General features: G+C 42.9%; 1 protein-coding gene across 1 annotated transcript in view; it reads left to right on the plus strand.

The window, feature by feature from the left end:
- The first annotated feature begins 14542 nt into the window (after positions 1-14542).
- The window catches only part of LOC110523754 (reticulon-4 receptor-like), a 34292-nt gene continuing 21497 nt past the window's right edge, over positions 14543-27337 (plus strand). The window contains exon 1 of the mRNA XM_021602728.3: positions 14543-15325. Within this exon, the coding sequence (XP_021458403.1) occupies positions 15304-15325 (22 nt within the window). The 5' untranslated portion in view covers positions 14543-15303. The remainder of the gene's footprint in view (positions 15326-27337) is intronic.

A 27337-nucleotide genomic window follows, 5' to 3' on the forward strand; every position in this document is an offset into this window, starting at 1 on the left:
GCCTTATGACTAACGTGACATGGTGTGATGAAAGAAACATACAGGAACTCAAATCCTTCTGTTCACCTGATTTAGAATTCCTCACAATCAAATGTAGACCGCATTATCTACCAAGAGAATTCTCTTCGATTATAATCACAGCCGTATACATCCCCCCCCCAAGCAGACACATCGATGGCTCTGAACGAACTTTATTTAACTCTTTGCAAACTGGAAAACATTCATCCGGAGGCTGCATTCATTGTAGCTGGGGATTTTAACAAGGCTAATCTGAAAACAAGACTCCCTAAATTTTATCAGCATATCGATTGCGCAACCAGGGGGGGAAAGACCTTGGATCATTGTTACTCTAACTTCCGCGACGCATATAAGGCCCTGCCCCGCCCCCCTTTCGGAAAAGCTGACCACGACTCCATTTTGTTGATCCCTGCCTACAGACAGAAACTAAAACAAGAGGCTCCCACGCTGAGGTCTGTCCAACGCTGGTCCGACCAAGCTGACTCCACACTCCAAGACTGCTTCCACCACGTGGACTGGGACATGTTTCGTATTGCGTCAGACAACAACATTGACGAATACGCTGATTCGGTGTGTGAGTTCATTAGAACGTGCGTTGAAGATGTCGTTCCCATAGCAACGATTAAAACATTCCCTAACCAGAAACCGTGGATTGATGGCAGCATTCGCGTGAAACTGAAAGCGCGAACCACTGCTTTTAATCAGGGGAAGGTGTCTGGTAACATGACCGAATACAAACAGTGCAGCTATTCCCTCCGCAAGGCTATCAAACAAGCTAAGCGTCAGTACAGAGACAAAGTAGAATCTCAATTCAACGGCTCAGACACAAGAGGCATGTGGCAGGGTCTACAGTCAATCACGGACTACAGGAAGAAATCCAGCCCAGTCACGGACCAGGATGTCCTGCTCCCAGGCAGACTAAACAACTTTTTTGCCCGCTTTGAGGACAATACAGTGCCACTGACACGGCCGGCAACGAAAACATGCGGTCTCTCCTTCACTGCAGCCGAGGTGAGTAAGACATTTAAACGTGTTAACCCTCGCAAGGCTGCAGGCCCAGACGGCATCCCCAGCCGCGCCCTCAGAGCATGCGCAGACCAGCTGGCCGGTGTGTTTACGGACATATTCAATCAATCCCTATACCAGTCTGCTGTTCCCACATGCTTCAAGAGGGCCACCATTGTTCCTGTTCCCAAGAAAGCTAAGGTAACTGAGCTAAACGACTACCGCCCCGTAGCACTCACTTCCGTCATCATGAAGTGCTTTGAGAGACTAGTCAAGGACCATATCACCTCCACCCTACCTGACACCCTAGACCCACTCCAATTTGCTTACCGCCCAAATAGGTCCACAGACGATGCAATCTCAACCACACTGCACACTGCCCTAACCCATCTGGACAAGAGGAATACCCATGTGAGAATGCTGTTCATTGACTACAGCTCGGCATTCAACACCATAGTACCCTCCAAGCTCGTCATCAAGCTCGAGACTCTGGGTCTCGATTCCGCCCTGTGCAACTGGGTACTGGACTTCCTGACGGGCCGCCCCCAGGTGGTGAGGGTAGGCAACAACATCTCCTCCCCGCTGATCCTCAACACTGGGGCCCCACAAGGGTGCGTTCTGAGCCCTCTCCTGTACTCCCTGTTCACCCACGACTGCGTGGCCACGCACGCCTCCAACTCAATCATCAAGTTTGCGGACGACACAACAGTGGTAGGCTTGATTACCAACAACGACGAGACGGCCTACAGGGAGGAGGTGAGGGCCCTCGGAGTGTGGTGTCAGGAAAATAACCTCACACTCAACGTCAACAAAACTAAGGAGATGATTGTGGACTTCAGGAAACAGCAGAGGGAACACCCCCCTATCCACATCGATGGAACAGTAGTGGAGAGGGTAGCAAGTTTTAAGTTCCTCGGCATACACATCACAGACAAACTGAATTGGTCCACTCACACAGACAGCATTGTGAAGAAGGCGCAGCAGCGCCTCTTCAACCTCAGGAGGCTGAAGAAATTTGGCTTGTCACCAAAAGCACTCTCAAACTTCTACAGATGCACAATCGAGAGCATCCTGGCGGGCTGTATCACCGCCTGGTACGGCAACTGCTCCGCCCTCAACCGTAAGGCTCTCCATAGGGTGGTGAGGTCTGCACAACGCATCACCGGGGTCAAACTACCTGCCCTCCAGGACACCTACACCACCCGATGTCACAGGAAGGCCATAAAGATCATCAAGGACATCAACCACCCGAGCCACTGCCTGTTCACCCCGCTATCATCCAGAAGGCGAGGTCAGTACAGGTGCATCAAAGCTGGGACCGAGAGACTGAAAAACAGCTTCTATCTCAAGGCCATCAGACTGTTAAACAGCCACCACTAACATTGAGTGGCTGCTGCCAACACACTGACACTGACTCAACTCCAGCCACTTTAATAATGGGAATTGATGGGAAATGATGTAAATATATCACTAGCCACTTTAAACAATGCTACCTTATATAATGTTACTTACCCTACATTAGTCATCTCATATGCATACGTATATACTGTACTCTATATCATCGACTGTATCCTTATGTAATACATGTATCACTAGCCACTTTAAACTATGCCACTTTGTTTACATACTCATCTCATTTGTACATACTGTACTCGATACCATCTACTGTATCTTGCCTATGCTGCTCTGTACCATCACTCATTCATATATCCTTATGTACATATTCTTTATCCCCTTACACTGTGTACAAGACAGTAGTTTTGGAATTGTTAGTTAGATTACTTGTTGGTTATTACTGCATTGTCGGAACTAGAAGCACAAGCATTTCGCTACACTCGCATTAACATCTGCTAACCATGTGTATGTGACAAATAAAATTTGATTTGATTTGATTTGATTTGATTTGAAACCCCCTACAGTGAGCTGGGGTGCCGTCAAACCATTCCGGGAGGGGCAGGTGGACTTTGCTGATCGGACTGGGTGATGTAGATGGTGATGGGGTGGTTAGAACGACCATGGAAAGCTGGGAAGGTGGTGGCATAGCATGCAGCTGGCGTACGTGCCAGAGCACCTCATCCATGGCAGTCCCAAGGTGCTCCAGGCACAAGTCGTGGTATAGGAGCTTTGCTCCTATAGTGGAGAGGTCGGGATGTCCTGCTGCTTCCTGTTCTCTTGGGTCGGTCATTCTGTCGCAAGTGTAGAGAGGAGTAGGCAGGAGGCAGTCGCAGGTTTAGAAATACTGAATTTATTAAAGCGCCATATATAAAAGCAGGATGAAACCCAATGTGCAAAATAATAAAGTAGTCAGGAAATAGTAAGCAATATTCCTCTCAGGAAAACAAGCAACATTTACAATGACAACTGTAAGAGGGAGTATATATGCACTGATAGAGTGGGGATTGGAACCAGATGTGTGTAATGATGACGAGGTAAGTCCGGGGTTGATGAGTGAAGGGCGTTTGCCAGCAGCAGGTTCGGCAGCAGCTAGAAGTCCGGCGACGCCGAACTCCTGAGCTGGACAGGAGGGGGAGCCAAAGCAAAGGCTGTTGTGACGATAAGGGCTGTGTTTTGTGTATGCTTACACTGGTGTGATGTTTTGGTGACCATGTAAATCTCTCTCGGACAAGGTGACATTTATACATTTATTGTGTGTAGGTCAGTGGCAAACAAATCTGAATGTAATCTATTTTAAATTCAGGATGTAACACAACAAAATGTAGAGAAAGACAAGGAGTGTGAATACTTTCTGATTGCATATGTGTTATTTCATAGTTTTGATGTCTTCACTATTATACTACTATGTAGAAAATAATTAAAATAAAGAAAAATCCTTGAATGAGTAGTTGTGCCCGAACATTTGACTGGTACTGAATATATAATTTTAGTTTTTACATAAAGGTTGACAGTTGAGGCTAGGCATATTATAAGAGAAAATAGAATAACACTTTAGAACATTAGCCTTAGTGCAGTCGCAAAAACCATATGATGAAACAGGCTCTCATGAGGACTGACACAGGAATTGAAGACCCAGAGTTACCTCTGCTGAAGAGGATAAGTTCATTAGAGTTACCAGCCTCAGAAATGAAATCCCAAATAAATGCTTCACAGAGTTCAAGTAACAGACACATCTCAACATCAACTTTTCACAGGAGACTGTGTATATCAGGGCTTCATGATCGAATTGCTGCAAAGAAACCACTACCAAAGGACACCAATATTAAGAAGAGACTTGCTTAGGCCAAGAAATAAAAGCAATGGACATTAGACCGGTGGAAATTTGTTGTTTGGTCTGGAGTCCAAATTGGAGATTTTTGGTTCCAATCACCGTGTCTTTGTGAGATGTGGTGTGGGTGAATGCATGATATCCGCATGTTTATTTCCCTACCGTAAAGCATGGAGGAGAAGGTATCAAGGTGTGGGGTGCTTTGCTGGTGAAACTGTCTGTGATTAACCAGCACGGCTACCACAACATTCTGCAGCGATACGCCATCCCATCTGGTTGGTGCTTAGTGGGACTATCATTTTTTAACAGGACAATGAACCAACACACCTCCAATCTCAAATATAACCTATATTTGGATTTGTTTAACACTTTTTTGGTTACTGCATGATTCCATATGTGTTATTTCATAGTTTTTGTGTCTTCACTATTATTCTACAATGTATAAAATAGTACAAATAAAGATAAACCCTTGAATGAGTAGGTGTTCTAAAACCTTTGACCGGTAGTGAACATAATCACATACAATAATAACAAAGTAAACACATTTCTTTATCTTATATAGAGTCCAATTATTCTCCATTTGTTAATTTACTTTTGCTTTGTATTCACAAAAACGATTCTTTATTCCCCCTATATGTAAACAAATAAAAATGTATTTTGGGATTGGCATAGTTATTATTGTAGTTCCCTTGAGAAAGAGAGAAAACAAGTGAGTGAGAGACAGAGAGAATGGGGTGGCTGGAGTTACTGGGGGTAAAGAGTTGAAATGGCGCCACCCGGACTCCCCCCAGCCTCTTCAGGTCAGCTCAAGGAGCCTACAGACTTTCATCCCTGTGGAGGCTGCCGTGATAAACTTGAACCCTGAGCTCCACCCAGGCACCAGCACAGGGAAGTTACAACAGATCAATAGTCTTGATTAATTAACTTCTAATGAGCTCCTGTGTGTGTGGAGGCCCGGGGAGCCAGGATACGTCCTCTACTCTTAGTCCAGCTGCACTGGCCAATGGTGACATGTATCTCACATCCCCAACCCAAGACACACTATCAAGACATATCAATCAGATTCTGTAGTGTATCTCTAAGCCTGGCAAGGCCTTTCCTTATTGCTGTTGTTCACAAGTCTCATCTTGTTTTCATCTTGTTTTCCTAATACATTTTATTCTCAGATTTTGTTAAATTTGACTAATAAGTGTACAACATTTTAAGAACATCTTCCTAATATTGAGTTACCATGATACTGGCCCATGTTGACTCCAATGCTTCCCACAGTTGTGTCAATTTGTCTGGATGTCCTTTGAGTGGTGGACCATTCTTGATACACATGGGAAAATGTTGAGCATGAAAAACCCAGCAGCATTGCAGTTCTTGACCCAAACTGGTGCGCCTGGCACCTACTACCATACCCCGTTCAAAGGCACTTCAATATTTTGTCTTGCCCATTCACCCTCTGAATGGCACTCATACATAATCCATGTCTCAATTGACTCAAGGCTTAAAAATCCTTCTTTAACCTGTCTCCTCCCCTTCATCTACACTGATTGAAGTGGATTTAACACATGACATCAATAAGGGATCATAGCTTTCACCTGGATTCATCTGGTCAGTCTATGTCATGGAAAGAGTTTTGAACACTCAGAGTAGATAAAACAATGAGAGAAGAAGAAAAACATGGTTTGTCAGGGGGTATTGTTTGTGTTGTTTTTTGTTGTTAAGTACATTATACTTGAGATGAATGAAAAGTTGAGTAGAGAACTTGATTGGGAACAAAAAGGGCCAAGTTGGCAGCACCACCATGTATGGTATGTGGACCTACAACTAGGTCAGCTCAGAAGAATAAATTGTCTTGAAGTAAACATTTGAAAACATTATGCCATCCATCATCGGCTGACCTGTAATCGATCATGGGACAACCTCGGTCTTAAGCAGGATTAAACACAAAAACAAAGGCTTTCTTCAGTACCACTTTATCAAAAGTAAACTTTGCACTTTAGGAGTTGTATCATTTCTGCTAGAGTCAGCAAAGAGGGGTGAATGGGTGTGCTCTCCTTCTCAAGTCTGAATTTGGGCCATTAATAATTCTGAGAGATTCCAAAAACAGGGAGAGAAATGTTTGGCCTTTAAACATACTCAGCACACAATGACAGAACATTGTGTTTGCCCTTTTTATATTTATATTTTTCAGGCAGAGCAGTCAACACCCCTAGTACACTCTGTAGGATAAATGTATGTAAGCCTTATGCAATGCCCTTGAATGTTTACCAGACCAGTAGCAAGGGTGTGAAGATGACAATGAGTCTCTTCTTTTCTACAACAGAACAGACAAGGAAATACTGCCCTGTGTGATGATAAAACACCACTCAGTATACCTGTCAGAGGCATTCTGGGGAGATGAAGCAGGCAGCAATTACATTTGGATTAAGCAGATTAATGTGCATCGAGGCCCTCCGGGACACACATCAATTTGCCAAAGCAGGAGAAGGCTTTACAGCACGAGCAGAAGGGATTGCACTGATTTTAGCATGTCTAACCACCTGGAATTGGAGGAGGGATTACATGAATATCAATTACAGATGGGATCAAATGTTCCTGCTGTATGAAGACTCTCTCACCAGACAAGCTGCTGCTGCTGGTGAGACAGTCAGACTCTGCTGACAGAACACTGACACATTATTTGGAGATGTATATGTGTGCCGTTATTAAAATGGCCTGGCTAATTTGTCTTGGATAAAGGCAGTGGGGTTAGTTTCACATAAGCTCTTTACCAGGCAGTGAGTGGTTTACTGTAAGGGCACCTGTTTGTTGTTCAGAATATTTTTTCTTCCTATATGGTTTAAAATGTCATTATTCTCTGTGTTCTGCAGACATTGGCTTCCACAAACACTATTTTCCCCCGGTTGTGTATATTAGCACCAGGAGCTTAGCCTTGACTTTCGCCCTGTGGAATATTAATATGACAGGGGCTTGTTTACACATCACTGGGCTCCAATTCACAGAGAGCAACACCGAGACTGTGTTTCTATGTAACACTTAGAACCGAGGGGTGAACGGCATCATTTCCAGATCTCACAATAGCTGTCAGACCTTTGAGACCGCTTGTTCGCAAAACAACGGCAGTCACGTTCCAGTTTGCAAGGTGCAGTCATCCCTATATAACACAAGATATAGGATGACATAAATAATATGGGGGTGTTGGGGTGTAGGATGCCTCAGGCACAGGTTGGTGAAGGCACAAAGAGGTGGATCTATTGTCTGTGGCCTTCTCCCTTCTTCACATGTCGTTGCAGGTCTGCTTGCTTTGGATGGTGTGAATTCTGAGGAATGTCAGATTGGTGGTGAGATGTGACTACTTCAAATCAAATCAAATTGTATTCATCACATATACGTGCTTAGCAGATGTTATTGCGGGTGTAGTGAAATGCTTGTGTTTCTGGCTCTTACTGTGCAGTATTATCTAACAGTAATATCTAACAATTTCTCAACAATACACGCAAATCTAAAGTAAAGGAATGGAATTGAGAATATATACATATTTGGGCGAGCAATGTAAGAGTGGCATAGACTAAGATACAGTAGAATTGGATAGAATACAGTATATACATATGAGATGAGTAATGCAAAATATGTAAACATTATTAAAGTGACTAGTGTTCCATTATTAAAGTGGCCAGTGATTCCAAGTGAATGTATATAGGGCAGCAGCCTCTAATGTGCTAGTGATGGCTATTTAACAGTATTTAACAGACTGATGGCCATGAGATACCGAAGCTTTTTTCAGTCTCTCGGTCCCAGCTTTTATGCACCTGTACTGACCTCGCCTTCTGGATGATAGCGGGGTGAACAGGCAGTGGCTCGAGTGGTTGTTGTCCTTGATGATCCTTTTGGCCTTCCTGTGACATCGGGTGCTGTAGGTGTCCTGGAGGGCAGATAGTTTGATGCTTTGGGCAAACCACACCACCCTCTGGGGAGCCCTTGGTTGCGGGCGGCGCGGTTGCCGTACCAGGCGGTGATACAGCCCGACAGGATGCTCTCAATTGTGCATCTGTAAAAGTTTGTGAGGGTTGTAGGTGCCAATACATTTTTTTCAGCCTCCTGAGGTTGAGGAGGCGCTGTTGGGGCCTTCTTCACCACACTGTCTGTGTGGGTGGACCATTTCAGTTTGTCAGTGATGTGTACGCCGAGGAACTTGAAGCTTATTATAATCATAAGGCTGAAATGCATTTTATCACCAAATGTCATGTGGATTGAATGTAGGCCGATTCATTTATAACACACAGAGCAAATTCCATGAATGCAAAGCTAAGTGGCCCAGATTTGAATTAGGTAAAGTTATGATTTGATTTAGTTTGATTGTGCATCTGTATCATCATATATTACAACTGCAGAAACTCGGGTCTTGACCACCCCAAAGAGCCAGCTAGCTATTTGAATAGGTAGATGAGACTGAAAATGTGAAATCCAAGCTGCTGTTGATCTATGAACATAATGATCCAGAAGAAAGCATTTCCCTCTCTTCCTCCCCATTCGTCTTCTATCTGCATCACCAGCAGAGAAGAAACCTGAGGATGTAATTGTTCATCAAGGCCTCCCGGATGGCGCAGTGGTCTAGGTCACTGCATCGCTCTGGGTTCAAGCCTCTGTCGCAGCCGGCCACGACCGTGAGGTCCATAGGGCGATGCACAATTGGTCTAGTGTCGTCCAGTTTAGGGAGGGTTTGGCCGGTAGGGATATCCTTGTCTCATCGCGCCCTAGTGACCCTATATGATTGCAGTTGTTGTCTAACATTCAGATAAATTGCAAAGGGATGGTGTTCTCTGACAAGGTACCAGCATATTGCATCACCATAAATAATACTCTACTGTATAATGATATGAAGACATGTGTAAAACACACTACTGTGGAAGAGATTAGTCATAAGTCTTCATACAGTATTATATATGGTGATGCAATATGCTGGTACCTTGTCAGAGAACACCATCCCCCTGCAATTTATCTGAATGTAGGAAAGGTCAGTCAACACATATAGACAATGCACCTTGACAAAGATAATGTACCCAGGTGCCCAGGTACAGTCGCAAAGCCACCCCTAATTTACCAAAGTTCACTGGAATCTCTTTTGGTAATTAACAGAAAATCTATGGCAATCTCTCGTAACTTTGGAAATGTATACTTGAGTATCTTTTTAAAAATGTATTCACATATAGTATAAATGTATTATATCTGTGTCCATATTGTCCATGAGTGTCTAGCAGATAGACCACATGGTTCAAGAGAAAATATCCTAATAAATGAAAAAAGAATCTAAGCATTATTTTCTATTTACTCTGCAACTCTTCAAATTAACTTTTCTTCACAACTGCCACCAGTTTCACACCAAAACATTGAAAACAAAATACATTTTGGCATAACATGATGAAAGTCCTTATATTAAACACAAATAGATTTCACTAAGTTGATTGTTTATATTTAGGGTAATGTTTTACAGCTTTCTCATTCAGATTTTTATTTAAAATCTTTATCTTATTGAATTATGCCACATATTTTACATGTGATAAGGCCACACAGAGGGCCAGAGATAGTTACAGACACCTGTAATAATCTGTAGTATCCAAAAGGGCCACTAGATGTCTTGTGATTGATTATATAAAATCCTTAAAATATACCAACATTCTGGTAGTTTATTGGTAAACATCGAAAGTTTCCGGTAATATGCACTCCCCTTGCAACCCTCCACTAAGCCATACATATGCCCCTTCTATATTAGGGTTGAGAAGTAACTGAACTTTACATAACCTTGGCTGTTCTAGCCCTTGTAGAAAGAACTCACTGGAAACACATCACTGACATATTGTCATTGTCATGTACACATTTTGAGTAGCAATCAGAACAAAATGTTTTATTTTGCTTTGTGGCTGAGGATAATTCACGAGGGTAATTATGTTGAACCACTGCTGTATAAACGTGGCAATTTGAGGTTGACGCATCTCTCTGAGCTTCCTTTTTCATTACATTTGAAGTTTAATTAGAAATGCACTCCTGTATAATAGGTCATTTCCATGTAAAAGGACCCATGAGCACCAACATGTGAAGTTCATAGAAACATCTCAAATTGGGTGTCAAATGAAAGCTCAGAGTCTCTATGTTTGAGAAATGCAGGCATCACAGTAAGCACAAACCAGTTAGGTCACCTGCTAATGTCCTCTCTTCCACTTGCTTATGTTCAGCTGATAATGGTTTTCTTTCTCTTTCTGTTGTCTGGTGATCAAAGCAAGACTAAAAACTCGGGACAACGCTCCAACATTTTTAACAGATTTTGGAAAACGTAGTCACATAAAAAAACGGAGGGAGATTTTACAAAAACTCTGTTACCAAACTTTGCATCTGCACAGTTCTTTCAGTAAATGTGTTTTGGTAAAAATGTCTGTGTCAATTGTTAAAGGAAGTCCTTTGTGGACAGAGTTGGTTTGTTAAACTTTGAAATCAATGGGTTTTGTTTGGCATACATTTTAAGTGAAAAATGTGAGTCTCAGGGCAAATCTGTTACAGTGGAATTGCCCTCTTCCTTCTTATCTTCCATTGGAGACAGAAATAGGTTCTTACCGGTCACTTCATGAATGATTCTGGATCTTGAGCTACTGTAGGTTTTGTTCATAACATAATAAGAGTCATTTAGCAGATGCTTTATCCAAAGTAACTTACAGTCATACATTTTATGTATGGGTGGTCCCAGGAATCAAACCCACTACCATGGCATTGCAAATGTCATGCTCTACAAACTGAGCTCCAGAGGACCACAATGAGGGGGATCAATCCAGGTATCTGCACAAGGAATTTTCAGCGTATTTAAAGAGTATAATTGCTCATAGATTACTAATAAGGTGCTGGAAGGATTGCATAATAAAAGTCTGTGACTTGACTACTAGTTATCAGTCCTTTTGCTGAATGTTTTGTGTCTACGAGTCTCCTGCATGGATGTCTGATGCTAATGCCAAACTGGTGAAAAGAGCAGATGTGACCATCTTTGACTCTCTGTCATTGGCAGATGGCAAGCTTTCTCCTGTTTGGACATGGGCCCATCAGTGTCTTCCACCCATATTGGAAGTCCCACAATGTCAAACACGAATGTGTTCTTTCCTGCCTGATGTATGCACAGAAGTAATTCATGACTGTACACAAAATGTCTGCTCTGGTGAGCTATGCGCTGCTGATGAGCTTAGGAATTATTAATTCATGTTCCTATTGACTTTTTCATCCCCAGATAAGAAGCTTTGGGTTTCTGCTCCCGAACACTGTCTTAAGAATATTAGAATGTGGTGCTGGAGGGTCCATCATAAGGCTCTTGCTCAAGTTTACTGTACAGAAAATTGCCTGTCCTTAGAGACCTTTGCTGCAGCTGCTCACAGCTCTTTCTAACAGTAGCAAGATGGTACTACAATCTTAGAAAAAAAGGGATATCTAGAATCTAAAATCCTTGTTGCTTCCAGGTAGAACCCTTTTTAGTTCCTAGTCGAACCGTTTTTGGGTTCCATGTTAAACCCTTTCCACAAAGGGTTCTACATGGAACCCAACCTGGAACAACAACAAAAAAGACTTCTCCAATGGGGACAGCCAAAGAAACCTTTCAGAAGCCCTTTTTTCCTAAGAGCGTAGGATGATTTGTGGTTCTAAATAAAATGTTGTTTTTGGAACCTTCTCTTACAGTACATGTCTGTGCCTATTTCCTGATAGTATTGCTGAAGCTGCACCCCAATGCATCTTGGGGAAATGTAAAGTGTTTTTGGAGATGTCTTCAAATAGACCAGGAAAGCTTTCTGAAAGTAGAATGAATAACACTACAAACAGTGTGTCATAGGCACTTCAGAAAGTCTGAATCACAAAGCCCTTTCTGTTTCACCCGCTCCCCTAACGGTTGAAACACCCACAGTAGTTTGCATTGCTCAATCACAGGCTCCGTATATAATTGGGAGTGAGTGGGAGACGGGTCGAGTTCTGGAGATGCTGTGGATAGATCGTACATAAAGAAAACTTGTTTTTGTGACGCAGAGAATACAGCTAGACATACAAGCTGAGTCAAAATCCATGAAGTCTGCATGCCTGAGGGCAAAACTTGTAACAATTATATTACCTTCCTTGTGTCAATGTGTAATTTCATGCAGTTTGCTGAAAAATATGACTTTTCTGAGACAAACACGGTAAACAGAGCTTTTCTACTACAAACCAACCAATTTAGAAAAATATAGAACTGTCTGTGCCTCCAAGCTCACAGTAAGCCTAATATCAAAGGACAGTGCATAGAACATTGATATAAGATACAGTAAGTGTGGAATATTTTTTTAGCATGTTTCTGAACATAGCAACATCAACAGCATAAATGTATGCATTTTAAAAGAGGTGTGAATAAAGTGTTTGTCTTTTGATAAATACCTGCAGCCAGACATGATTGTTTATTATATGTCTGTAAGTAAATAAGTGCATGTTACAATAGCTGACAATCATATATCAGAAAGGCTGGCTTCGTTGTGACAATTCCATAAGCAGATGAGGGAAAATACCTCATTTATGACCGCATCATTAATTCCTGCCTCAGAAAAATTGACCTGGCAAAAGCTGTTCACTAATGCACAACACAAGTGTGGACCATGTGTCACAGGGATGGGACAAATACAGTACAGACAAAAACTAGAGTGAGCAGTTAAAAAATAATAAGCTAATAATTACTTCATATAAACTTCTGTTTGCAAGAGGCAGCAGAGCATGTTACATTTATTGTGCTTGCTGTCTAGTTGCAGTGTGAATGAATGCTTTACAGCCTAGTTATAGCTGTACTGTATGGCAAATTTGATACACTGATTGCTCCAGTTAAAATGTATTGGTTGATATGCAGATTGTCAACCTTGAACTGACCTACTGTGAGGAAAAGAGAGAGGTCCTTCATATGACCATGTAGAGTTACTTCCACATTATATTGAGATGCTTGGTGTCTGCCAGATGTTCTTATGTACTGTACACACATTGTTAGGGTAGGCAGGTTTAGACATGCAGTTTACAGAAGTCACCACATTTACATACTAACACCCCCCCCCCTCCCCCATCTTGCAGCTTGCAGACAGCAGGGAGTGTTAGACAATCCAATTAAATGATGAAATGTGAGTATGAGTAAAAAGAGCTTAACATAAGCTATTTGACATTGTCCTGATTCCAAGATGTTAATGAGGTTTGGCTTTCTCGCTGAAAGACAATGCAGTGGGGTGCAGCATATTGTCAGCTTGGAGAGGCAAATTAGCTACATCTCATAAGAAGGGGCGAGAAGTCCCAGCCAATATGGAATAAAGAATGTCTGTGTCATGTGAATAGATGCCAAACGTGACATAGAGACTGATAGCCTAGTGGTTAGAGCGCTAGGCCAGTAACTGAACGTTTGCTAGATCGAATCCCCGAGCTGACAAAGTGAAAATCTGTCTTTCTGCCGCTGAACAAAGCAGTTAACCAACTGTTCCCAGGCCGTCCATTGTCAACAAGAATGTGTTCTTTACTGACGTGCCTGGTTAAATAAATACAAATAATACATGCAGAGTTTTTCCACCAATTACTCATCCTAACAGATTTCTGCTCTTGTTTTCTTTGGGCTGTACGTTGTCTAGGGCCATCACTGAAACATTCTACTATAACATCAGCACTGTCTTTCTGGAATACACACATTTGATTAATTAAGTGTACATATAAAATACAAAGGGGTTGTGCCTCTCCTTTCATATTTTGTTTACTCCCCTGTATATGTTCTCTACGAAACAAAATCGTTTTCAATCTAGCAGACAATGTGTTAATTTGCATTGCATTAGTTAGGCCTGCTATTATTCGCACACAATGGTCATTAAACACATGGAGCCAAAACAACCATCGATCATGGAAACATGACCAGTAATTACAACTGACAGTCATCTGAACTTTACCCGTCTGAGGAAAGAGTGCGGTGGCTACGTGTGCTGTCCATGGTGCTGATTCGCATATACACGAGCCTAGGTGGAAAAGCCTAGGTGGAAAAGCTCAAACATCAATCTCTGTTGAAGTGTGTCACCGACACATGAAGCAGCGACATTGGTTTCTATTTTCCTTTTACAGCAATTTGCTGTTCGGAATTTAATATAGGCTTATAAAATCGGGGAGGTGTTCACACACTACCGCTGGGAGGCGTCTCTATCTTAATTTAGAATAGTCTGACAGCGAGATCTCAACCACGAACCACCTATTACGAATATCATATAAGACCTTAGTTTTCTATGTCATTTTCTTTGTTATGTTAAAATTATATGGGTCGATATAAATCAAGAGCACACTGCCAATGCCTATCGCTAAATAATCAGAAACAATATGTTCTGCTGTTCATCACATAACGTGCCTGAACTGCGCATTATCGTTTGTTGTTGGGATCATCCGTTCTATGTGGTTGTTGTCCCATGATGTGGGTTCTGACCAAAGAGTGCAGAGAAGTTCAGGAGCACTATGACCTCAGTTACCTTCTCACGTTCACTAAGAACACGACCGCGCGCGCATGCAGCTCCCTCTGCCTTGTCTTGTTCTATGCTGATAGAGAGGCGCATATCTTTGGATCCCCACCCTCACAAGCCAACCGGCAGTGCACTCATCTAGGATAACTCTACGTTGGAAACTAAACGAAGGACGGTTGGATATATGCCTTTTCCTAACCGTGGATTGCGTTGTGACTGCTGATGGTTTTAATTTTGTAGCCTATTGCCGTTTGGATTGCTGCCACCCGTGCGTTTATGTGGTCCATTTGGAGACGTTCCTTTGGGTTGCCTGTATTCGAATGTAAAAAAAAAAAGGTTTTGTTTCCCGCGCATCTCTCAAATGACTGAGCGCGGCGTGAAGAGGGGACCGCGTTCTCCACCTCCGTTCTATGTTAAAACCTTGGGCTAAAGTTTTCATGGACGGTGCCCTGGATTTTCCACTGCCATCTCTTTGACCGGGGTCTTTGTTTTTCAATCAGAGAACGAGTATTTTACCACGCACACAAGGGGTGCCTTTTGGATTCTATTTCCAAAATGAAGTCCGTTTTTATCCGAGGTATGTATGTATGGGCTACGTTTACATCAGATCCAAATGTGTTGTTTGTGTGTTTGCTTGCTTGTTTGTCTTTTACATAATGATTTAACATAATGTGATCCATTTGCACAGTATTTTATGGTTATTTGGAGAATTTTTTTTTAGACCTGTCAGTGTTTACTACTGTAATAAAATATAACATGTACCATTTAGCAGATGCTTTAATCCAACGCATTTTAAGGTCACGCATGCATACATTTTACGTATGGGTGGCCCTGGGAATCGAACCCACGACCCTGGCGGTGCCATCCTCTACCAACTGAGCCAATTTACTGACGTATATACATCTACTTGATTTACAGTTTTCTTGTTCAATGTGTTTTCTATTAGGTGCCATACTTTAACATGTCAATGTATTTTTTTTTTACATTGATCTTTTAAATAGGCTTATATTATCTTGTAATGTTACATAATAGTTACTTGGAACACATAAAACATGCATGGTTAACATGTCATGTTGTTTTATAGGTAAAGCCTGAGTTATTCCAGTTTACTCATGTGAGATTCCAAGGGTTCAATTTCTCAGATTTCTCAAAAAAGGGGTTCTGCGCAACGTTTGTTTTCCCTCTCTTTGCCAGAAACTTTAAGAATATTGTCCACCATGAGCAATCACCCTTGTCATGCTAAGCGGTTTTGATGGACACCAGAGCTCATGAAATGTATTTATCCATTGCACTGTTCACTGCTCATGTTGTAAGTCAAATTGGATCTAGTCACGCAATGGGGAGTTGGGGATTGGGCAGGGCATGTGTATTACCTGATAGCACAACCTGGTCTCAGAGCATTTTGTATTATTATGTATGTTAATCCAAGACACTCCATTTAGTATGATATGTTATGTTTCATATGGTATTTTATGTATTAATTTGTAGATGTCCATCACATGATATGCTACAAATTACAATTCTTATTATATTTTAAGAATTTGCAAAACGTTCAATATGTTATGAATTTGCAAAACGTACAATGTTACCAATTTGCAAAATGTTCAATTTGTTACGATTTTGCTAAACGTATGATATGTTACAAATTCTAGCTTGGTGCTGAGGTGGCTAACGTTAGCTAGGCTAGGGGTTAGGGTTAAGGTTAGAGTTAAGTTTAGGAGTTAGGTTAAAGAGTTAAGGTTAGGGTAGGAGAAGGTTTAGCTAAAAAGGTTAGGGGAAGGGTTAGCTAAAACGGTTAAGGTTAGGGGAAGGGGTAGCTAAATGGGTTAAGATTAGGGGAAGGGTTAGCTAAAAGGGTTAAGATTAGGGGAAGGGTTAGTTAAAAGGGTTAGGGTTAGGGGAAGGGTTAGCTAAAAGGGTTAGGGGAAGGGTTAGCTAAAAGGGTTAAGGCTAGGTGAAGGGTTAGCTAAAAGGGTTCATGTTAAGGGAAGGGTTAGCTAAAAGGGTTAAGGTGAGGGTTAGATGAAGGGTTAGATAAAAGGGTTAAGGTGAGGGTTAGGTGAAGGATGAGCTAAAATGGTTGAGGTGAGGGTTAGGTGAAGGTTTAGCTAAAATGATTAAGATGAGGGTTAGGTGAAGGGTTAACTAACATTTTAAGTAGTTGCAATGGAGCTAAAAAGTTAGTTGTCAAGTTGCTAATTAGCTAAAGTTGTCAATGGTGAGATTCAAACTCGCAACCTTTGGGTATGGGAAGGGTTAGCTAACATGCTAAGTAGTTGCAAAGTAGCTATAATGCTAAAGTCGTCTGTGATGAGATTTGAACTCTCAACCTTTGGGTTGCCAGACATTTATATGTCTACCCATCCAACCCAACCAATCACCCTACTTTCATTTTTGCCTTAATTAACCATCTGTCTTATGTAACCATGCCAAATGAATCATAAACTAATTTGAGTGTCTTGGATTTATGTTTACTATGTTACATTTACTTTATGAGACCAGGTTGTGTTGCTTGTTTTGTATGAGTGATTACATGCCTACTTTTACCTTGTCTGTCCATCTGTGATGCCACTGTATGCCTCCAAAATATGAATTTAATATACATGAAGTATGATTATACATAAAGTATGATTCACCACCAGGCCCAGGGAGTGAGGCTGGACCCCTGTCTATCACACCAGGTAGAAGAGTAGAGAAGAACAGACCTGAATAATTAATAATAATCCTAACCAAATGCCCAGTGTGCTGAAAATACATCAAACGATCCATAGCTCAAAGGAAGCAGAGAGAGAGGGAGAGCAGAGAGAGAGGGAGAGCAGAGAGAGAGGGAGAGCAGAGAGAGAGGGAGAGCAGAGAGAGAGGGAGAGCAGAGAGAGAGGGAGTGCAGAGAGAGAGGGAGTGCAGAGAGAGAGAGAGAGAGAGAGAGGGAGAGAGAGAGAAGGACAGCAGAGAGAGTGGGAGAGAGCAGAGGTTGGAAGTATCTAAGTGTGTGCTAGAAATCTAGGCAGCGAGAAACCAGGGTGCAAAGTGTGCGTGAGTGTGAGAGAGAGACATTTAAAGTTTATTCTCCACATGCACAGAATAAAACATCTATATAATAATACAGAAAAAAAGCATAGAATTATAAAAAATGTAGTACACTATAATGAGTTGAAGAAACAAGAAATGCTAGTAAATACAGGTCAGTACCAGTACCTTATTCAATATGCAGGGGTACTAGAGTGGTTGAGGTAGGTTTATACATACAAAGTGACTGGTAGTAGAATACATTATACATGTAAACAGGGCTGAAAAGTGACGGGTAGCAGGAATATATCAATATTTATGGTAATATACTTTTGTTTTTATTTAACCTTTATTTAACTAGGCAAGTCAGTTAAGAACAAATTCTTATTTACAATGACGGCCTACCCAAATGCATAAGGCCTCCTGCGGTGACGGGGGATTAAAAATATATAAATAAATACAATATAGGACAAAACACACATCACAACAAGAGAGACACCCAAACACTACATAAAGTGAGACATAAGACAACCACATAACATGGCAACAACCACATAGCATGGCAATGGCATACTAATGGTAATATATACATGTAATATATTTTAGCTAACCCTTCCCATGACCCAAATACAGTAGATACTCATGGTAATTGCAATCAACAATCAATGAACAGCAGCGTAGGTTTGACGAGCTGTGTGCGTGTGGGTTTAAGTGTGTGGCTTCAGTAATGAGTGTGTGAGTGAGGGTGTGTGTGAGTGTGTGTATGTGAGTACGTGTGTGTGCGTATGAGTAAGAGTGTCAGTGAAGGTGTGTGTGTCTGAGTTGGTAGAGTCCTGTAGATTGGCGTGGATAGTTAGCGTGGATAGTCTATGGGAGAGGGAGAATAGTCATTTTTAACAGTGACATGGCCAGGGAGTCTGAGCCTTGATGAAACGGCACCACATGTCAGACAGGAGCATGGAGAACTGTCCATGTCTCGGGTGGCTGGAGTCTTGGCAATTTTTCAAGGCTTTCTCGGACACTGCCTGGCATGTACATCCTGGATGGCTGGGAGCTTGCCCCCAGTAATGGGTTGGGCTGTTTGCACCACCCATTGTAGGGCTTTCCTGTCGAGGGCGTTGCAGTTGCCATACCAGACGGTGATACAACCAGTCAGGATGCGTTCGATGGTGCAACTGTAAATGTTCCTGAGGATCTGAGGGACCATACCAAATAATTTCAGCCTCCTGATGGAGAAGAGGTGCTGTCATGCCTTCTTTACGACTGTTCTGGTGTGAGAGGACCATGTTAAGACCTCAATAATGTGGACACTGAGGAACTTGAAGCCCGCACCCCTGTTTCCTGTAGTCCACGATCAGCTCCTTGGTCTTGCTAACGTTGTGGGAGAGGTTGTTTTCCTGGCATTGTCCTGACATTGCCATGTCTCTGACCTCCTCCCTTTAGGATGTCTCATCGCCGTTGGTGGTCAGTCCTAGCACCGTCGTGTCGTCAGCAAACAGAGATCACTCAGTCCAGTGGGACGGTGGAGGCCCTCTTGCATGGCTCGGTGTTGTTTTTGTTGAAGTGTGCATGAAATGCATTGAGTTTGTCTGATAGAGAAGCATTCATCATTGGGCAGATCACGGCTAAGTCTTCCTTTGTAATCCGTAATGGACTGGAGCCCCTGCCACATGCGTCGAGCGTCAGAGCTTGTGTAATAAGATTCCACCTTGTTCCTATATTGTCCTTTTGCCTGTTTGATAGCTCTGCGGAGGTCGTAGCGGGACTTCTTGCACGCGATCGTCTCCTCAGTTGTAACATTGTGATTGGCTGTGATGTGTGCGGTAGCTCTGTCCTTTAGCTTAGCGTGTACCGCTGTGCTGCAAGGTCCACTTACTTCTCTAACAACAATGACTGCCACAGTAAGAACTCCCGGACTCTCTTCTCCACTGTCAGCAAACTACTTTAGCCCCATGATGACACCTTCTCTACTCCCTCCACTGAGCTGTGCAACTAATTTCTTCAGTTTTTCAAGGACATGCTCACCAAAATAAACTCATTACTGACTGATCAATCTCCCTCAGCTGCCCCTCCCCCTGTCAACCTCCCAACCGTCACACCTGAAACCCGGCTCTCCGAATTTGTCTCCATTGACTCTCCCTACAGTATATCTCAAACTCATCATGTTATCCAAGACTACAACTTGCTCCCTGGGTCCTTTCCCCAGTCTTCTCATCAAAGCCTGCCTGCCTTCCTGCCTACTCTCTGTCCATCACAAACATTGTCAACATCTCCCTCGACCACGGAACTGTCCCCTCCAACTACAAAACAGCTGCAGTCACCCCCATCATAATAAAACTGGACACCACCATCCTCAATAACTTCTGCCCCATTTCCAACCACCCCTTCCTTGCCAAGACTCTGGAACATACTGTTGCCTCCCAATTACAAACCCACCTGCTCATCAACAACATGTCCGAACCCCTCCAGTTTGGTTCGTGTTGGGTCCCTTACTCTTCATTATCTACATCCTCCCTCTTGGTCAGATCCTCCATCACTTTATCCTTGACTTCCACTGCTATGCCGATGACACCCAGATCTACCTCAGCACCAAATCCCTCCTCAACCCGTCTATGACCCACATTGAATCCTGCCTCTCTGCAATAATAACATGGATGCAACAAAACTTTCTTAAGCTCAACAGTGATACAACGGAACTCTTCCCAAATCCACCCTCACCAAAGCTGGCAACCTCACCCTCCCATTGACGACACGACTGTTTCTCCCTCCCTTCATGCATGCAATCTTGCCATCATCTTGGACAAATCATAATTTTTCCACCACCGCAACATTGCCAAAGTCAGGTCCTCCCTCTCCCGTCCTGCCGCTGAAAACCTCATACATGCATTCATCTCCTCGCGTCTTGACTACTGCAACCCGACAACTCTCCAGCGTTAACCCAAGCTCCCTCCATAAGCGCCAGATGGTTCAAAACTCTGCAGCCCGACTTCTCACCCACACTTGGTCCTGACAGTGAACTGCACTGGCTCCCTGTCTCCCAACGCGTTGACTACAATATCCTCTTTCTGACCTACAAAGCCCTTCACCATCTTGCCCCGATGTACCTCTCAGACCTTTTTTTCCCCCACCAACACACATGCACACTCCGATCCACCACAGCAGGTCATGCCCAGGTTGAAGCTCCATAGTTTCGGCGACATGGTCTTTTCCAGACTACCTCCTAGGCTCTGGAACTCCTTCCCTCCAGCCAGGCATTACTCTGACTCCATCACTATCTTTCAGTGCCTCCTAAAGCCCCACCTCTTTGACAAGTTCTGCCCTTAAGCTCCCCCTACCCAAATACACTCCTCTCTTCACCATACTGAACTGCACCTAAATCAAACCATTACCCTACCATTACCCTGAACCGGGTTCGTTTCCTAACCCCAATCACGCCTCTTACCCTATCCCTGGTTTGTATCCATATCCCAATCCCAGCCCTTACCCTAAACCGTGTTCGTATCCAGATCCCAACCCTTCCCTCCCCATACATCATACTCTTTCCATTCTTTGAGACTACTCTCTCTTTTGTTTATGTTTTGTTTAGTCTGATGTTTTGTTTTGACTACTGTTTTGCTGTTTTTCTTTTTAATTTCTACAATTGTAAAGCGACTTAGGGCCCTTGAAAAGCGCTGTATATTCGGAAAGTATTCAGACCCCTTCCCCTTTTCCACATTTTGTTAGGTTACAGCCTTAATCTAAAATGGATTGAAAAACATTTTTTCCTCATCAAGCTATACACAATACCCCATAATGACAAAGCGAAAAAAGGTTATTAGAAAAATAAAAACAGAAATACCTTATTTACATAAATATTCAGACCATTTGCTATGAGACTCTAAATTGAGCTCAGGTGCATCCTGTTTCCATTGATCATCCGGAGCTGTTTCTGATTGGGGTCCACCTGTGGTAAATTCTATTGATTGGACATGATTTGGAAAGGCACACACCTGTCTGATTAAAATACCAACAGTTGACAGTGCATTTCAAAGCAAAAACGTAGAGCTCCGAGGCAGGAAAGTGCCGAGGCAGATATCTGAGGAAGGGTACCAAAAAATGTATGCAGCACTGAAGGTTCCCAAGAACACAGTGGCCTCCATCACTCTTAAATGGAAGAAGCTTGGAACCACCAAGAATCTTCCTAGAGCTGGACGCCCTTCCACACTGAGCAATCGAGGGAGAAGAGCCTTGATCAGGGAGGTGACCAAGAACCCAATGGTCACTCTGAAAGAGCTCCAGAGTTCCTCTGTGGAGATGGGATAACGTTCCAGAAGGACAACCATCTCTGCAGCACTCCACCATTCAGGCCTTCATGGTAGTGGCCAGCTACTCTTCAGTAAAAGACACATGATAATCCCGCTTGGAGTTTGCCAAAAGACACCTAAAGACTCTCTGACCATAAGAAACAAGATTCTCTGGTCTGATGAAACCAAGATAGAACTATTTTGCCTGAATGCCAAGTGTCACATCTGGAGGAAACCTGGCACCATCCCTACGGTGAAGTATGGTGGTGGCAGCATCATGCTGTAGGGATGTTTTTCAGCGTCAGGGACTGGGAGACTAGGATCGAGGGAAAGATGAACGGCGCAAAGTACAGAAAGATCCTTGATGAAAATCTACTCCAGAGCACTCAGGACTTCAGACTGGGGCGAAGATTCACCTTCCAACAGGACAACGATCCTAAGCACACAGCCAAGACAATGCAGGAGTTGCTTGGGGACAAGTCTCAATGTCCTTGAGTGGCCCAGCCAGGTCCCGGACTTGAACCCGATCGAACATCTCTGGATCAACCTAAAAATAGCTGTGCAGCAATCCTCCCCATCCAACCTGACAGAGCTTGAGATGATCTGCAGAGAAGAATGGGAAAAACTACCCAAAGACAGGTGTGCCAAGCTTTTAGCATCATACCCAAGAATACTCGAGGCTGTAATCACTGCCAAAGGTGCTTCAACAAAGTACTGAATAAAGGATCTGAATACTTATGTAAATATGATATTTCCACCTTTTTCTGTTGGTACATTTGCAAAAAAATCTAGAAGTCTGTTTTTACTTTTCATTATGGGTATTGTGTGTAGATTAATGAGGAATAAAAACAATTTAATCCATTTTAGAATAAGGCTGTAAAGTAACAAAATGTGGAAAAAGTCAAGGGGTATGAATACTGCACTCTCAGTCCCATGTACACTATATACAAAAGTATGTGGACAGCCCTTCAAATTAGTGGACTCTGCTATTTTAGCCACACCCGTTGCTGACAGGTGTATAAAATCAAGTACACACTCACGCAATCTCCATAGCCAAATATTGGCACTAGAATGGCCATACAGAAGAGCATAGGATGCCTCCTTTCCAAAAAGTCAGTTCATCAAATTTCTGCCCCGCTAGAGCTGCCCCGGTCAACGGTAAGTGCTGTTATTGTGAAGTGGAAATATCTAGGAGCAACAACGGCTCAGACAAGAAGTGGTAGGCCACACAAGCTCACAGAACGGGACCGCCGAGTGCTGAAGCGTGTGAAGATCGTCTGTCCTCGGTTGCAACACTCACTACCGAGTTCCACACTGCCTCTGGAAGCAATGTCAGCACAAGAGCTGTTCTTTGGGAGCTCAGTGAAATGGGTTTCCATGGCCGAGCATCCGCACTCAAGCCAAAGATCACCATGCGGAATGCCAAGCTTCGGCTGGAGTGGTGTAAAGCTCACCGCCATTGGACACTGGAGCAGTGGAAATGCGTTATCTGGAGTGATGAATCACGCTTCACAGTTTGGCAGTCCAATGAACAAAGCTGGGATTGGCAGATGCCAGGAGAATGCTACCTGCCCCCATGCATAGTACCAATTGTAAAGTTTGGTAGAGGAGAAATAATGGTCTGCGGCTGTTTTTCATGATTTGTGCTAGGTCCCTTAGTTCCAGTAAAGGGAAATCCTAATGCTACAGCATAAAATTACATTCTAGATGATTCTTTGTTTCCAACTTTGTGGCAACAGTTTGGGGAAGGCCTTTTCCTGTTTCAGCATGACAATGCCCCCTTGCACAAAGAGAGGTCCATACAGAAATGCTTTGTCGAGATCGGTGTGGAAGAACTTGACTGGCCTGCACATGGCTCAATGGAAGTGAGTCCCTGAAGCAATGTTCCAACATCTAGTGGAACGCCTTCCCAGAAGAGTGGAGGCTGGATGACAGCGAAGGGGGGACCAACTCCATATTACGGCCCATGATTTTGGAATGAGATGTTCGACAAGCAGTTGTCCACATACTTTTGGTAATGTAGTGTGTTATTATTATTATTATAATTATTGTATGCTTGCTTGTGGGTTGAGTAAGTGGTCTAGGACTCTTTCGACCCTAGTGACAAAGGAGACGTGTTGATAGAAGTTGGGCATTATGTACCACCTGTGTCTCGTGAAGAGACATCCCCATTCCTCACTGGATTTCCCTGAATCCAATGTCTTGTCCGTTCGGTAAATGGAGAATCTTTCGAGTTGGAGAGTCATGGGGGTTATCTTGTACGAAAGCCATCCTTCAGAAAAACAGAGAATATTGTAGTTATGAGTCTCGTTGGTAGCAAATCCACGATTGGAGGTTATCCATCTTTTTATCAAGTGACTGGCCAATACAATAGAATAGAGAGAAGTGGTAGCCGGTTATACCTTAACCTTATTCTCATCAGGATGCCCACTCTTCTGCCTCGGCATTTCCTATTGGTTAGTCCAAAGATTGGGTCGAAGGTACACATAGAGCCCAGGGCAGATGAGTCGAAGTTGAAGCCGGAATTGAGGTTATTGTTGATCATAAAAAATGATAGTGGACACATTTTGTGCAAAAACAGTCAAGATAAACACCAAAAGGATAACACAATATTTAAATTGGGTCAGAGCTTGCAAGAGGGCAACCATACAGTACGTCGCCATCTTCAGAGAGAGAGAGAGAGAGAGAGAGAGAGAGAGAGCGAGAGAGAGAGAGAGAATGTAAGAGAGAGAGAGAGAGAATGTGAGAGAGAATGTGTGAGAGAGAGAGAATCTGAGAGAGAATGTGAGAGATTGCTTACAGGGTGTTGGGATTAGAGGCATGTAGAATACTTGAGAGCAGATATTGAAAACCATGTTATGAAGTAAGAGCAAAGATGAGACAAGAGACAGAGGATTGAGGAAGAATGGATATCTGGAGTTATCTACAGTTTGTTGTGTATAAAAAGTGTCTGAGGCATTTTGCAATATGACAAGCATGACAGGTATAGCTAGTCTTAGTTCCCTATAGTGTGCACAGTTACACTTTGGTCTGTAGGAAGAGAGAGAGTAATTATCTGGTCTCCACTGACAATTGTTATAAATCGTATAAGTAGTCTTGTTCATTCTTATCTATTGGAGGGAAGACCTTGAGAACAGTCTGCACTGTAAATATAGCATTTTTTGCTAGTGAGAACAAAGCATGAATCCTTTCCTATCCAAGAAAATAATCCGAATTCCTTTGTTACGGCTCTGCTGTGTTTGTTCAGCTTTAAAGATCAGTCAGATGCTCTTACGATTTGTTATGTTTGTTATGTTGAGTGGAAACATCAGTGTTTTAACACCAGGAATGTAGCCAGCAGCTTAAAGGTAAATCCTTCCCTAAACCTATCACCTCTAAAAGGTTGAGCCGGTGGTCATAACACTCTGCAGAGCATGATATTCCTATAGGAGAAACACCTACGGACACGTTCACAGATCCTCCTGCTATAGTGCTCCTGTACGTCAACCACTCTCCCTCTACAGCTCAGCACACATAAATCAACATCCAAATTGTCTGGGGCAGCCAGCCTCATTTATTGAAATCCATTAGCTACGCCTTTGGCCTTAGCTAAGACGTAATTGAAGAAGGGTTAGATCCATTCCTGTGTGTGAGCATGGTGTGGGTGAGCCCCTTTCATTAGCTCGCTGGAGATTTTATGGTTCAATTAGTTGTGGACATGGAGGGGGCGGGATCTACCATTAAAAGGTTTATTGGTGGAAGGCATGTGCTGCTCATTATTCTGCGTGTTGTAGAGGATGGGAACAATGGCTTGGTTGATTGATAATTGAGCCAGATGGAGGCAGCCATTTTAGAGAGGAAAAGTGTGTGGCAGATGTGCATCTTCAACTAGATCACACAGACCTTCATGGGTAAACTTGCATTTTCCTTTGCTTGGATATTGTAGCGTAAAGCCACAGATCATTGTCTGTGCTGTAAATGGTTTCCTCATACACTGAACAGTGTGGATCAATGGATATTGAATGACACCGATGGGATTTACTGTGGTTAGAACTCATTTTGGTTCATGGTACATCCATGTTAATACAGGCAGAGCTCTGTGATGCAATGAGGCGTTTTGGGAGAGTAAACTGGTCTATGAGAGTGTTATGATGATTATGCCGTGATGATGATGATTCTGATGAAGACATAGACGCATGTGCCAGTAAGCCAATAATCAGTGTTTCAATAAATAAGTAACGCAGCATTGAGACTAGCGTTCAAACTTGTAAGTGGCTTGCGAAAATATTAACCCCCTTGGCATTTTTCCTATTTTGTTGCCTTACAACCTGGAATTAAAATATGTTTTTTGAGGGTTTGTATAGTTTGATTTACATAACATGCTTACCACTTTGGAGATGCAAAGACAAAAAAACAGAAAACTTGAGCTTGTATAACTATTCACCCCCCCCCCCCCCCCCCCCCCCAAAGTCAATACTTTGTAGAGCCACCCTTTGCAGCAATTACAGCTGCAAGTCTCATGGGGTATGTCTCTATAAGCTTGGCACATCTAGTCACTGGGATTTTTGCCCATTCTTCAACATTTAAATGTTTCCCTTTAAACCACTCAAGTGTTGTTTTAGCAGTATGCTTAGGGTCGTTGTCCTGCTGGAAGTTGAACCTCTGCCCCAGTCTCAAATCTCTTGAAGACAAACAGATTTCCCTCAAGAATTTCCCTGTATTTAGCACCATCCATCATTCCTTCAATTCTGACCAGATCCCCATCCCTGCCGATGAAAAACATACCCACAGAATGATGCTGCCACCACCATGCTTCACTGTGGGGATGGTGGTCTCGGGGTGATGAGAGGTGTTGGGTTTGCGCCAGACATAGCATTTTCCTTGATGGCCAAAAACCTCTATTTTAGTCTCATCTAACCAGAGTACCTTCTTCCATATGTTTGGGGAGTCTCTCACATGCCTTTTGATGAATACCAAATGTGTTTCCTTATTTTTTTCTTTAAGCAATGGCTTTTTTCTGGCCATTCTTCCGTAAAGCCCAGCTTTGTGGAGTGTACGGCTTAAAGTGGTCCTATGGACAGGTACTCCATTCTCAGCTGTGGAGCATTGCAGCTCCCTCAGTGTTATCTTTGGTGTCTTTGTTGCCTCTCTGATTACTGTCCTCCTTGCCTGGTGTGTGAGTTTTGGTGGGTGGCCTTCTCTTGGCAGGTTTGTTGTGGTGCCATATTTTAAATGTTTTAATAATGGTGCTCTGTGGGATGTTCAAAGTTTCTGATATTTTTTTATAACCCAACCCAACTTCTCCACGACTTTGTCCCTGA

Source organism: Oncorhynchus mykiss, chromosome 5 (genome assembly GCF_057628025.1).
Source record: "Oncorhynchus mykiss isolate SJ-2025 chromosome 5, ASM5762802v1, whole genome shotgun sequence".
In the NCBI taxonomy this organism is placed as follows: Eukaryota; Metazoa; Chordata; class Actinopteri; order Salmoniformes; family Salmonidae; genus Oncorhynchus; species Oncorhynchus mykiss.